Source organism: Stenella coeruleoalba, assembly GCF_951394435.1.
Source record: "Stenella coeruleoalba genome assembly, chromosome: 1".
NCBI classification, from domain to species: Eukaryota; Metazoa; Chordata; class Mammalia; order Artiodactyla; family Delphinidae; genus Stenella; species Stenella coeruleoalba.
This window is the reverse complement of record NC_137169.1, coordinates 7,199,181-7,214,046: the sequence shown is the minus strand read 5'-3', so window position 1 is coordinate 7,214,046 and position 14,866 is coordinate 7,199,181. Positions and strand designations below refer to the sequence as shown.

Genomic DNA, 14,866 nt, shown 5'->3' with positions numbered 1-14,866 from the left:
AAACAGGTTAGGGGATTCTTATAGTGGGGATGAAAACGTTCTAGAATTGTTGTGATGGGTGCACAAAACTCTGAACATACTACAACAGGAGAACTGTGTGCTCTAAGTGGGCACATTGTATGGCATGTAGATTACATCTTAATAAAGCAGTTAAACAAACAAAAAAAACCCAGAAAGCCTCACTGAAAAAGTTCTTGAAAACAGAAGACATATTTGTAGGAACAGAGTTTTAAAACAAAATTTAACCCTTGTGCTAAATCAATCGCTTAACAATAGATAAATGATAAAACTGGAATATAGACTGTAGTTAAAAAGCAGTACATCAATATTAAATTTCCTGAATTTGAAAACTGTACTGTGGTTTTAAGAGAATATCCTTTTTGTAGGAAATAAATGCTAAAGAATTAAGGGTAAAGGGACATAATGCAATGTAACCTATTTTCAAATGGTTCAGAAAAAAAAACCTGTATGTATATACACCAAAAACAAATAAGCAAATGTGGCAAAATGTTAAAGACAAGTGACCTGAGGTAGAGTATATAAGCAAGTTATTTGTACTGTTCCTGTAACTTTTCTGTAAGTTAGAAGTAATTAAAAAAAAAAAAGTTCTTAAAAAAAAGCTATAGGTCATAGGTTATAAAAATACTGAACTCATGTTTGTAGCCCACAAAGCCACGAAACAAGGGTTGGGGTAAAGACAATTCGTGGGTTTCTGTAAACCTAACACTCCAAATGAAGGACACGGAGTTTCAGTGCATTTTCACACTGGCCAAAACCAAGCCATTTGGTCCTTAATACAGGCATCAGAGTTTAGTGTTTTCAACTTTAAATACTTTACTGTTACTCTTTCTCAAAACAGGATTGGGCTTTTAAAAAGCCAGGCTCTCTCAACCAAAACTTCTCTCAAATAACACCCTGAAGTGACCTACACCTTATAGTATAGCATGTAAAAGATTTCAAATGGTCAATACATTCAACATTTTTTAAAGTTCAGGCTCCATCTTTGGTCCCCACGAATGTTCACCGTGCAGCCGGCCCAGGGGTCACCTACATACAATTAAGGGAATCTCTGGCTCCAGGGAGCTGGGAGCCGCTCATCTATAATGCAGTAGGGAACGCATGTCCTCAAGTGACTCAGGCCTTTTAAGAACCGCAGAAAGGCTGTCTCCATAGTTACGCATATTAACAGTGGGCAAAAAGTCAAATCTGTTACATAATTCAAACTGCTAACCTAGCTGGATGTTTACAAAACTTTTCTGGAACAATCAAGTGCCTACTATAAATGGTACTCCTCAGCTTGTTAGGACTCAGACTAATTTTCCCACAGTCATAGAAACTTTCATTTAGGAAAGAAATGCAGAAAGAAATTAGAGTCCCGTTTGGAGCGTTTCATTCTCTTCACTATTTTAGATCATACTATGCATACCACAGACCAATCCAGGACAAAGCTCTCATCTGAACCCATCAGTGTTTAAAAGAGAAACGACCTCACTAACATATTACTTTTCAAAGAGGTACTTCAAAAAACAAAAATAAAGTAACCTGAAGTAGTTTAAAGAACAGGAGTTCTGATTAGGGAAAAAAAAGACTAAGTCCTAAGACATTTTAAGGCAGATGCCTGAATAAAAGGATTATTAATTACCCCTTGGTAAATTTAATATTGAGAGCCTAATTGTTTTAACATCTTGTCTTTTTTCTTTTTAAGTAACTATATTCAAAACATAAAGGTAATTGATGCTCCATTGGAGAATATTTTTTCTCTGATAGGTTAACCTAACATGAGACACAAGCAAACACTGATTTGTACTTTGAAAAATAAACTTCCTGTACACAAATTCTGTTGTCTGCTAAGTCTTTAAATGCAGTACTTCTTGGGCTTCCCTGGTGGCATAGTGGTTAAGAATCCGCCTGCCAATGCAGGGGACACGGATTTGAGCCCTGGTCCAGGAAGATCCCACATGCCGCAGAGCAATTAAGCTCGTGCGCCACAACTACTGAACCTGCACTCTAGAGCCCGCGTGCCACAACTACTGAAGCCCATGTGCCTAGAGCCCGTGCTCCGCAACAAGGGAAGCCCGCACACCACAACGAAGAGTAGCCCCCGCTCGCCGCAACGGGAGAAAGCCTGCATGCAGCAACCAAGGCCCAACGCAGCCAAAAATAAAAATAAATTAAATAAATAAATAAAAAGAAGTAAAAAAAAAAAAAAAAAGATAAATGCAGTACTTCTTGGAAGAGTAAGACTAATAATAAGCAGCTTAGTTTTAAATGAATAATCATCTGATAAACCCAATGGCTTCTAAAACTGTTAACAGACAAACCTGATGGGCTTTGTGGCATAGAGAAAAGGCCTGGATCTCTGTCCTGGTTTACTATTTCCTGGATAAGGAGCTGGCTCTGCCCTAGCCTAGGGGTGACAAGTGGAAGAATCAGAAAGCAGTCCAACCGAGCCAGATGAGCCAGGAGGGTGGTGGTAAAGTGAAAAGCAGTCACCTTCCATTAAAGCATCCTAAAAGATACGCTTCTTATGCTGGTACACTGTCTGATGTAAGTACTGGGTAACAGACTGCTTTCAGAACTGATTAACAGGAAATGACATACATCTGCCCCGAAGAGCAAGTGTGCTTTCTCCAGATGAGAATTATGTAGTATGAGAGTCCCCTTTTTGCCTTGGCTACCAAGAAACTCAGTTATAATTCTTATGTTTCAAAAGTACAGAAAGTATGTATTATGATAGCAGCTAATATTTATTATTTACACAGTGGGGGGAGGACTGTGTGTTAAGCTTTTTATATTCAGTATCTTACTGATGTGCCATGTTCTGTTTGTCCTGAATTCTTGCTGTGTGACAGGCGGCATTCTCAGTGCTCGGGGGTACCTCGGGGGTCAAAACAAACCGAAGTCCCTGCCTCTGAGGTACTTCCGTTCTGGTGGGGGCAGGGAGAGAAAAGAAACAATATAAATAAGTAAACTACACTGTGTGTTGGATAGAGGTCGGTGCTGTGGATAGAAATAAAGCAGGAAGGAGGCACAGGGCGTGATGGAAGGGCTCAGTTTTCAACAGCATGGTCACTGCAAGGCCTTCCCGCAAAGGTGACAACTGAGGGCCAGCCATGCAGATAATGTCCAGTAGAAAGGCCCTGATGTGGAATGTTCCAGAGTTCCCAGTCTTTTAAAGGGACAGGAGGAGGCTGATGTAGCCGAAAGGGTTCGGGAGGGGAAATACGAGGAGGTGAAGTCAGGGAAGTAACGGGAGGGGTGGGTGACAGGGGTGCTGAGACCGGTAGGCCCCGGAGGTAGCTTTGGCTTTTACTGGCGGGTGGGGCATGGGCCTTGGAGGCATCTGGGCAGAAGTTTCTCCGCTGCTCCTGAGGATGGAGCAGGGGGCAAGGTCTCTCACCAGATCACTTAGGAAAATGGGTTGTCTTGCGTGCGGTGTGGGCACTGTTCATGTGTTTTAAAAGATGGAGAGGTTCTTCTTCCCCTTTGGTTTACATTTTAGTAAACAATTGTCCTAATTGGGGAAAAACATACATGGAGAGAGATTTATTGGAGATAGAGAGACAGAGGTACTGGGGGCGCAGAACACGCATCCTAAAACACTTGAACTAGAGAAGCAGTCCCATTTACCTTACGGGCTTGGCCCCGGTGACACCCTCAACTTCCGGGCAAGAGTTTCCCAGTTACAGTAAGTAGGTGAATCCACTAGTCATGCGTTGTTGGCAAGCATGTAAGAGGAAGTTCACCTTGGATGTTAGCAGAATTGGCAAATGACTTGTTTCACTAGGTCCAAAGCATCTTAAGTTCCTCAGAAGAAAGGCGTCATTTGAGACACTGCTAGTGACTACACTTATAAAAGGGCGAACTGAGCTGGGGTGTCTTCAGAGCCATGTTTTTGGAGGAAACGGGCTTGTCTCTCTCCTTACTGAGAGCGAAAGCGTGCCTCCCGTCTCTGTGCTTCCGCCTTCCCTGCGCCTGCCCCTAACTTTCTGCCTTTTGTGCCTCCCCAACATTTCTCAGCGTTCAATTAAAAAAAAAAAAAAAGATTCTCCTCGAGTCTTGGGTAGCAGCCGCCTCCTTCCCGAGTTGGGTTTCTGACTCTCCCACTTGGGACCTTGCCCTCGGCAGCTGGCCCTGCTGCCCAGTCTTGCCCGAGCTTGGACGCACCCTCGTACGTGTGTTTGGCATGGGTGCCTGAGTGACTCAGAAGTCGGCTTTACAAACAAAACGTACCTAAAAATAAATTAAGTGCTTTCCAATCCATTCTGCCTTATCTAAAATGTGACAGAACTCTGCCCAAAGTGCGAAGCGTTGTGGTTATTACGACAGAGCACTTCCATTGTACTGCATCTTTTTCTAACACTTCCCAATTAAACATGCACACTCATACACAGCTGTGTCTCTCTTGAACCCATGCTCTCCCAATGATCAGTGCTAGAGTTCTGAATATCAGTGTAGTCAAATTCAATTACCATTTACTGAACATTCTTTTAAAGCACAAGGCCCCAAGCTAAAACGCAGACATTGCCAAGCGCTCTTCTGAATTACTGATTTTGCCTTACACATAGAGACTGATGAGCCAAATTTGACCTAAGAATATTTAGCTACTTTGTAAACAAATGAGATATTTTAATGCAGTAAAAATAATAAATTAGGCAGATAGCCTAGGTATGAAACAAAAATTTAAAGACCATTTTACTAAATATATACTTCAACTTTTCTATAAATGTAAAATTATTTCCAAATAAAAAGTAAAAAATTGCAACATTTTATTTCCATATTACTTCCTCTTAAAATATTCACAACCCTCCTCTTGTGTAATTTAAAAAATTTTAATTTCACCACCACCTCAGAGCCTCTCGCTAGCCCTCAGAAGATTTGGGGCAAGAGCAACACTTTGATGCAACAGTTTAAACATGGATGTTGGGTTTGCTTTGTTAGGTTTACTTTAACTGTCCTTGGACGTTGATCACGTGCACACAGGGAGCCCTCAGGCCAAGAGAGCAAGGTCAAAGTTCAAAGGTATTGGTACAGAAACCTAATTCTTAAATTTGGACAAAGCCTGTACAAACAGAACATTCCATCCAATGGGCCTGATAAACATTCTGCATTGACAGTGGGGGCGGGGGGCTGGGGGTAGGAGTTGGAACCGCCACTGAACTTACTTCAGAACCTGTAAGAGTCCAGGCGTCACTGACGTCGGTCTCACCATCCCAGCTCCGCTGATGGTCCCCAGATGAACCTGAGGATAATAGACTGTCCGAAGAGCTAATCTTGAAGACTGCAACCTCGTCTTAATGACTTCTAGTGGACAAGTGAAAATAGCACCAACCGTGCCTCCACACCTGTAAGAGAAGAAATCACAACAGGATCAGGAAAGCTATACTGTTCTGTACACAGATGAAATGGGAAACTGAACTTTTCTCTGTTAAAAAAAAAAAAGGTACCTATGTTCATCTCATGATTAGAGCATACCAAGAGTTTAAAAAAAAATTAGTCGAAATCCCAGCAGCTTAAAAAGATAACCACTGTTAGTTAACACGTTAGTACATCCTTTAGGGCTTTTCATTAGTGGTTTTTCAATCTCACATTTTTTTCTTCTTATCTAGATATCGTGAATGTCTTTCCACATCAATAGACACCTACGCCACCATTTGTAATGGTTGCATACTATTCCTCTCTATCAGTGTAAAATATTTTAACCTATTTCCTACTGTTAGACGTTCATGTCATTTCCAATTTCACTCTCATGTTGCAATGAATATTCTAGAGAATGCATCTTTTCACAGTGAAACAAAATAGTTATTCAGGTAATGCTACTATTTTGAAAATCAGTGTTTATTACAACCCAGATTTTCATTAAAATCTGATTAATCTGGACTCCGTTGAAAATCAAACTAAAGCTTACTTTTTAATCATTAAGTCCTTGTGTTTCCCTCAGTCAGAACTAATCAATTCATCCTCTGAGATTTCATTAGATGCACTGTCTCTGTGGGTCAGCGTTCCCCAAACTACCCTTTACAATTTGTTCATATTGAAATATTACCTGAACTTAAAATTTAAATATTTTTCACCTATTTATCCTAGAATACCTACTTTCATCTTTTCTTAAACAATAATATCCACGAAACTGCACGTCTGATGGGCTGGTTCTAGGTAACAATGTCCTGTACCATCTAAAGCCACCCCCATACCACCAGCGACACAGGTTCTACTCTTTGGAAAACACTGAAGATCAGGACCTGTGTTGTATTCATCTTTGTATCCCTGGCATTAAAATGCACAGGTTCGGGACTCCTCTGGTGGTTAAGATTCCGCACTCCCGATGCAGGGGCCCTGGGTTCGATCCCTGGCCAGGGAACTAGATCCCACACGCATGCCACAACTAAGAGTTTGCGTGCCACAACTAAGAAGCCCGCGTGCCGCAACTAAAGAGCCCACCTGCCACAACTAACATCCAAGTGCAACCAAATAAATAAATAAATATTTAAAAAAAAGAGCCATGTGCTTGAAAAACAGTATAACATTTTAAACAATGGAAAACTTACAAGCTCCAGAGTAAGATAAAGAAATATCTGAAGTCAATAACCTGACTTCATGTCGCTGAAAAAAAATAAAAAAATAAACAGAGCTTTGGGTAAATTCTTTCATCAGAAAGTCAAAAAGTTCCAATACAACACGGGTCAACCACCTTTGGTTTGTCCCCAGGTCAGCAGTGCTCCTTACCTCGGCCAACTGTCATCCACACCAACGCCACCGATCAGAGGATGGCCTGCCGGACGGTGCCTGCTAACAAAGCGACCGCCCAGCGACAGCGAGCCGGGCACCGCCGGGGGCGGTGGGCCACACTCACTCCACAGCCACGGTTCTACACGTTACACACCGTGCCCAGGGCAGGGGTGGGGTGGCGAAAAGGTCCTGGCCTCCTTCAGGGCAAGCTGAGGCTCTCCAGGTGCCTCTCCCACAAGAGGGATGAGGCAGCCTCGCAGCATCGCGGCAACAACTAAGAACTGGGAAAGCACTGCCAGCGGTAAACTCAGTAGCTAAGCCCTTCCTCATCTACCAGGAAAAAAAATCTTGGATGAAAAATACCCAAAGGACTTTTGTTTTTTTTCTTGGCTGCACAGCTGGGCATACAGGTTGGCATGCGGGATCTCAGTTCCCTGACCAGGGATCGAACCCATGCCCCCTGCAGTGGGAGTGCGGAGTCTAAACCACCGGACTGCCAGGGAAGTCCCCCCAAAGGATATTTTAAATCATTAAGCTGTGTTGGATACAAATTCACGAAAATACTCTTAATTAGAAGACAAGTTCTGACATTAAACTAAATTGCCCAAAGAAGATTCTTCCTGAAATTTAAGACATTTCACAGCAGAATTTTAAACGTTAATCTTTCAGTTCAACTGCTTTTTCTTTCTTCACGAACCACATGTACTGGACATTCATCAGTCTGAGAAGATAACATCATATGAATCAAAACACTGCCTTCTCTAGATTGGCTTTCCAAATTTTCTAGAGATATTTAGTCAAGTTGAGTCCAAAGCACTTCAGAGTACAACAAATTATATTCTTTGTAGGAAAAAAACGTCCTGTCAATTCTCAATTCTTCAATGCAAAGACCTTCAATATTAGCCCGGCCCCTCACCCGGTCAACTAGCTGGGATGAAGCCCCATCCACCCTGACTCTGCAGAAGGCATTAACGGAGCTTTTCAGGAATCTCCATTCAGAGACGGTGTAGACCTCCGCTCTGTTGGCCAGTCCTCCCTGGCACTGCTTTTCAGCTGTGCTCCACCGAATCCTGCCTCTCCTACCCTTGCAGCTGTTCAAATTCAGTCTCGTGAACACACTGAGGGGACTTGGTCTGCTCTTCCGTCTTTTTTTTTCTTCCCTTCCTTTTAGGGCTCTCTGGGCACGAGGACTGGGAGAGAAGCAGTCTTACGTAAATGGTCCAGGTCTAGCTGTGGGTCCACCTGGCCATGTGTTACGTACATTGGTGGCCTCAGAGAACGTTATGAGTAGTGTAAATGGTGTGCAGGCCTCCCTGGGGTGGCGCTCAATCCCCCCAAGAGCCCCGACACTGAGAACCCCTGTATTCGGCCCACCAGCAGTCCAGCCCCCAACCTCCTTTTGGCCTAACTTGGCCTGGGAACCTTGCAGGCAGCACTAGGTGTCCTTCCTTCCTCTGGTCCCCATGCTTCTTGACACCAAGCCAATGGAAACCACTAGTGTCCTTCCACACCCACCATGAAGCAACAAGACTGGCACTGGGTAGGAAGTCAGCCCTACGTCCTTCCCAAGCACACCACACTGCCCCTTCTCACGCTGCTGGCATGGGCCGATAATGCAGCAGCCTCCCACCTTCAGGAAGCCTCTGGACACAGAGCAAGGTGCCCACCTCTCAGCCTCACAACCTCCCTCAATCTATAGCCCAGTAGGGGCTGGTGACAGGGAAGGGGACAGTGACGGGAAAAGCCTCTCTCAACACTCCAAATGCCACGATGCTGACAACCATAAGCTTTCTGCTCTGCATATACAGCCTGGGGTGCAGCGGTCAATGGCAGTCAGGCAAATTCTGCCACCTCCTGCTAAGTCGTAGAGTAGGTTCAGCTGAGGGTCCTGGTAGCCAATGCTCAGAAGGCAGGAAAAGTCACATTCGACATTGAGTTTCATGGTGACGCGGTCCTGGCATCACACAGTCAGGAAACTGACTAAATCTGATTGGATACCCATATCCTGGACCACTAAAATATGCTAAGTACTCTCCTGAATCACCATCCTGCCACGTTGCTGCTTGTTCAGCAGTTAAATTACACATGTCTCAAAGCAGCCACAAGAGGTAGTTGTTCTCTGAAACCTATTTGCCTAATTTTCTAAAAAAAAAAACCCATTACCTGTATTTTTCTGCACCTTTTTCATCTTTAAAGACTTGTTCCTTCCCCTTCCCCTCATTCTCTACCTTCTCTCATTCTTCCTGCCCAGAACTGAAGTCTTGTGTTTATTACATAAAGGTGTATTTAACTGTCTACCTTTACCCACATAGAGCTTGCTTGTTTCTTCCACCTGTGCATTAGACTCCTCCCCTCCACTTTACAGCAGAGCAGAACTGGACTATTACTACTACAGTATGTACACTACATTAATCTACAATCTTTATGTGATCAGAGACAAAATTTTTAAATTATGTACACAAATTTTTACCTTTTAACTCTGAGTTTCAAGCACCAAGGAGGATTTTAAAACCTAGATGTTTTCAACAAGAAGCTGTTTTCTATACACTCACTCATTTTAGACACTAAAGCCAAGACCAAGATGCTCTTTATTATAATTGCTACCCAACTGATAGTAAACTGGTTTCCAGACTCACAGTTTATACATTAACTACAATATGGATTCTACTAACTAATAATACGGCCAGACACCCTGTGATCCCAATCTTTGGAGCTTTTGGTAATTTCCTCCGTTTCATCTGCTACCTCTATTGTCACTACTTGAAAAAAAAGAGTGCCTCTTTATACACAATTGTCTGGAATGTTTTATTTGAATACCTAGCATAGGGCTCAGAAGATTTTGATTATGCAAATTCTGTATTCACTCAGTAAAAGCAAAACGCGTATTTTTTGATGCAGGTAACTATCCTTTAGATGCCATTTTCTATATTCTACCTCATTTAGAAAAAAAAATCTGAAACAGCACCCGAATAAAAAGACTCTGTAGGCTTCCCTGGTGGCGCAGTGGTTTAGAATCCGCCTGCCAATGCACGGGACATGGGTTCGAGCCCTGGTCCGGGAAGATCTCACATGCCATGGAGCAACTAAGCCCATGGGCCACAACTACTGAGCCTGTGCTCTAGAGCCTGCAAGCCACAACTACTGAGCCCACAAGCCACAACTACTGAGCCCGTGCCACAACTACTGAGCTTGCATGCCATAACCACCGAGCCTGCGCGCCTAGAGTCCGTGCTCCGCAACAAGAGAAGCCACCGCGATGAGAAGCCCGCACACTGCAACGAAGCGTAGCCCCCACTCTCCGCAACTAGAGAAAGCCCTTGTGCAGCAACGAAGAGCCAACACAGTCAAAACTAACTAAATAAAATAAAAAAATTTATTTAAAAAAACCTCTACAGTACCTGCTGAATCTGAAGAGAATCATTATCTTTCACAAACACACAAATCCAAAATAATATTACCTTATGCCAATTCAGTTTCAGCAAATCTTACTACAGAACCATGTTCATAATTCACAAATAAAGTACTGCTTTTCTTTATTTGGGACAATTTAACAGGCCACATCAATTAGTTACTCATTAAACAAGTATCTCTAACATGTGGGGTGGGCAGTGTACTTAGGATGGACCAGTGAAGAAAACAGTCACGGGTGCTACCCTCATGAAGCTTAAATTCTAGCAGGAATCTTTCATCCAAACACAATAAATTTTTTTAAAATGTCACATATATGAAATCAAAGTTAATTTATAGCCTTAATACATTTATATAAGCCTTATATAAGATAAATGGGCACACTATATCAAAACTTCTTTCATCACTGCAAATAAATCTTGCATCTTCTCTACATCGTTCCTTAGCAGATATATTAACATGTGTCTAACACTTCAAAACTAACCATTAGCTGATACAGATTAAATCGGCAGGGACAAGGACAGTATAGGAGTACACCAGGTGACAGCTGTCCGTAATGGAGGAAATACTGAATTATGAACATTATCTTAGGTTACATATTTTAAAAACCTTAAAGACATACCGTATCCCCATTAAAATACATTTTAAAGGCTATGTAAGTACATTTAATGACAAAACCATGCCATAAAAATAAGACTTAATGCAATATCATCGAGGCCATCAACCTCTAATCTAAGGGCAGCTTAGCACAGCTATTTCAGGTGCCGAGTACTCTCCTGAATCGCCACCTGCCACGTTGGGTTGCTTGTTCAGCAGGCGAAGGACGTCACTAACACTACACGCACAACCAGAATTCCCAAGTCATTTGATAGGGAAAGTTTAAGAAGAGATTTTTCTCAACAGACATAAGGCCTTAGACACAGAAGGGCCACTTCGGAGGATTTCAGTGTTTCTCTTAATGGTCTGGTTTAAACAGTAGAAAAGGAATGATAGGTTTACAAAAAAATTTGTTTAGGTTTTTTGTTTTGACAACAATACTACCCAGATTTTGGGATAGGAGGAGAGAAAGCAGAAAACAGCAGAATTCCTAAAAATACTAAAAATCGACATCAAATGAATGAGGTTCCCTCACACAGAAGCAAACCACCCTAAGAGATGGCTTATGAAGATGCTGGTAGCTAGCAAAAGCCTTAAAAATGTGTTTTGACTCAGCAATTGTACTTCTAATGGTTTGTCCTAAGGAAGTAATCAGACAACTACACAGGTACACATAAGGATGTCCAGTTTATAAAGGCAAAAAATTAGCAATGAAAGATCAGAAAGAAATTATGTAATCAGAATAAATTAGGTAGCCCTGTCATAAATCACTATAAGAGCCTCCCTGAATTCCTGTCACTGGGCTTGGAAACTGTTTACCTTCTTCACTGCAACCACAGAACAGTAACGATTGATTAGGAGTACACTCAGAGAATTCACTACCATGCTGCCATCGAAACCCAACATATTTCTAAGGAGGAAGCAATGTATAAAGAATGGGAGCCTATTTTATTTTATTTTTTTTGCGGTATGCGGGCCTCTCACTGCTGTGGCCTCTCCCGTCGCGGAGCACAGGCTCCGGACGCGCAGGCTCAGTGGCCATGGCTCACGGGCCCAGCCGCTCCGCAGCATGTAGGATCTTCCCGGACCGGGGCACGAACCCGCGTCCCCTGCATCGGCAGGCGGACTCTCAAACACTGCGCCACCAGGGAAGCCCGGGAGCCTATTTTAAAATTAACTATGAAATTACATTTGGTGCACATACACACACACAGACCTGATTCTTAAGTGCTTATTTCTAGGTGTTGGTTTGTGGGTGTTTCTCCTCCAGTTCTCTTCTTTCTTAAAAGGCAACACTATATTAAAAAGATAACTATTACAGGTTAACTTAGGAGTATTTTTGCCTTGCAAAGAACACACAAAACTGCTTAAAAATTTTTTAAGAAATTTAAAAGACAGTGAGTTATTTGGGGTGTAGTTTTTACTTTCCAGGATCTAAAATTAATTTTCAACTATTCATAAGCCTGTTATACCTGATAAAAAAATTTACTCAGTATCATTAATTAGTTATAGCATTAAACTTGTTTGATGTTAGTTTCCAATGGCTATTCAATAATCAGGAGAAATGTCACAGAGCCCCCCTTAAAAAGCAGGGGCTCTGACTCCTTTTCAAAGAAAAGTACTCAGTTCTTTGGAAAGAGGCCAGCTTAACAGTGGAATCTAGTTACTTGGAGCAAAGCAACACAGCCCTCTACCACACAGGGGGGGACCATCGCACCACTGATTTTCACTGCATGACACACCCATTTGATACTTAGCTCCTTTAATGATCTTCCCTAAAAGAAATGGAAGTAGTATATTTTAGGCTAGTGGGAATGAGTCGAAATCCAATTAGTTACTCTGAAAGCATCCTTTTCGAAGATTTATTTTCTTTCTTGAACATCTGCAAGGAATCCCAAACTGCTAATGAAGGAAAGGAAACCTATTAAATACAATAGCCCCAGGCACCCCTCTAATAAACTCCAAGTTTTAATCAGTCCAGAGCTGTGCTGGCTCCTGCAGTTTTCCTCCATCACAAGGTAAGAGGCTGGTGCTCGGGAGGGGAATCAGCACCCAGAGGGCACTGTGAAGGGCGCGTAGGGAGATTCATGTCGACAGGGGAATCAATTACCAAGCAAGCCTCACAGAGGCTGCTCCAGAGCAAGTAACTCTCCCAGTTCGGAATACAAGAATTTTTTTAAAGACCACCTCACTTAAAAACTGCAAATCAAAATCACTGAGTATAAAATCATTAAAAAGAAAATGATTAGCTATCCTTCTTAGCTTGAGAAATGACTTAAATAACATGGTCAACTTGTTTAAAATTCCCCACAATGACAAATTAATGTACTGTCTTAATTTAGGAATCCCTCCCCAAACCTTGTGTTACTCTCAAAGTAAATATCAAGGGGGAGATGAAGCAAAAGGAGGGGGATTGATAGGGAAGAGCTGAAGGAGAAATCGTTCCTGTGTATGAAGAACCACCAATTTTCTGACCGGAGAAACAACGTAACTGGGTAATCCACTACGATAAAAAGCACAGAGCGCTCAGGAACACTTTCATCATGGTCATTTTTGCAAATAAATTCTCAACCATTACTTGTTTGTAATAAGGAACATATCTGGGTAGTAACTAAAACACTAAGCTGCAACTAAAATACACAAATCAAGATAATAATCCAGGATAAATTCTACTTTATGCAGAATGTCCTACACTTAAAAATGGCTGTGCCAGGCCTGTGAGGTCCTCAAATAAGACTCCAAACATCTAGAAGACTCCAAAAGGACCCAAAGGTTGTATTAAAAGAAAGCAAATTACTAATACAAAACATTTTTACTTTTATTTTCTGAAAGAAACAAAAACAACAGCTCCCTTCCTAACCCCCTACCACCCCACCTCCCTAAAAATACGTCGCCTCCACTGAAAAAATTCAAGGTGCCATGACGATTAAGCTAATGATACTTTCAAAACAGGGCACATCTTAGATTTAATGTTGTTTCTGACGTTGGACGCTTCAACCAGCAGGTGAGAAGCATTTCAGCACACCTTCCCGACTCCACTTAGTCCCGAGGTCCCCCATCAGCTCTCCCACAGGTTGTTGACCGCTGCATCACGGTTCACCAGCACTTTCCAGGCCCCTGCTGATGCCCAATACCGGCAGCGCTCTCGACCATCTGAACTCGCCCCTGCACTACCCTGAGGGACTCCCGGGCCAAACTAAGCATCCCCAAGACCGCCCAGAGCCTTCGGGAAAAGGCCCAGGAGGAGAATCTAGGCAGAGGGTCGTTAAGTGCAGCGTGGCCTGGCAGGACCGCCCCCGAGTGACACTCGTCAGACCAGCCACTAACTGTTTAAAAGGAGAAAAAGCTGGAGGTGCCGTGGGGATGGGGATGGGGGTGGGCGTGGGCGCGGCGCACGCGGCGTAAAATCACCCTCTGGGGATGCGGCCAGGAGGTGGGACAGGCCCTGCTCCCCCCGGGGCTCCCCACCACCCCCACGCCGGGACTTCCTCTTTCGGCAGGCGGAGCTTCAGCTCCGGGAGGGCCGGTAACCGGCCCCGGCGCACCGAGGGCGCGGCGCGGGGGCGCGGAGTCGGGCCGGGACACTCACCCGCCGGCGAAGAGGTGTAGCAACGTGTTCTCCTTCTGCTGACTGCCCGTCGCCATGGCCGCGCCGGCTCCGCGGCCCGCAGCCGCCGGGTGCCGCGGGCTCGAGGCGGCTTGACGGATGCACGAGGTGGCCTCTCCGCTCTCCCGGTTGTCCTCAGGCAGCCGCCGGCACCGCCTCCATGCGCGCGCGCCCCCACGACTGGTTCCCTCGGCCCGCGCCCTCTGCCGCGTGGCCACAGGCGCCTCACCTGCCTCTGCGGCGCGAGCCCGGCAGTCAGCGGGAGCCCAACGGCCAGCGGGAGCCCGGCGCGCCACTGTCACGTGCGGGGGCCGGGCCGTGACGTCACTCGGCGGCGCGGGCCCGGGGCGGTGCGCGGCGGGGGTGTGGACCCGGATCCCGCACGCCCATTGGCTTGCGGGCGGACATGGGCGGGGAGACTGCCTGAGCCAATGCGCGTGAAGCGAGAACCGGCCAAGGCTGCCTGGTCCCTGGTGAGGGAGTTACAGAAACGGGGTCTTCGTTGAGCGTTGTGAGACCCTGCGC

General features: G+C 44.3%; 1 protein-coding gene across 1 annotated transcript in view; it reads right to left on the bottom strand.

Moving 5' to 3' along the window:
* Positions 1-14,654, bottom strand: part of SLC25A33 (solute carrier family 25 member 33) — a 30,341-nt gene extending 15,687 nt beyond the window's left edge. The window contains exons 1-2 of the mRNA XM_079907553.1: positions 14,324-14,654; positions 5,166-5,345 (exon numbers count right to left, since the gene is read on the bottom strand). Of these exons, the coding sequence (XP_079763679.1) occupies positions 5,166-5,345; positions 14,324-14,379 (236 nt within the window). The 5' untranslated portion in view covers positions 14,380-14,654. The remainder of the gene's footprint in view (positions 1-5,165; positions 5,346-14,323) is intronic.
* Positions 14,655-14,866: the final 212 nt, after the last annotated feature.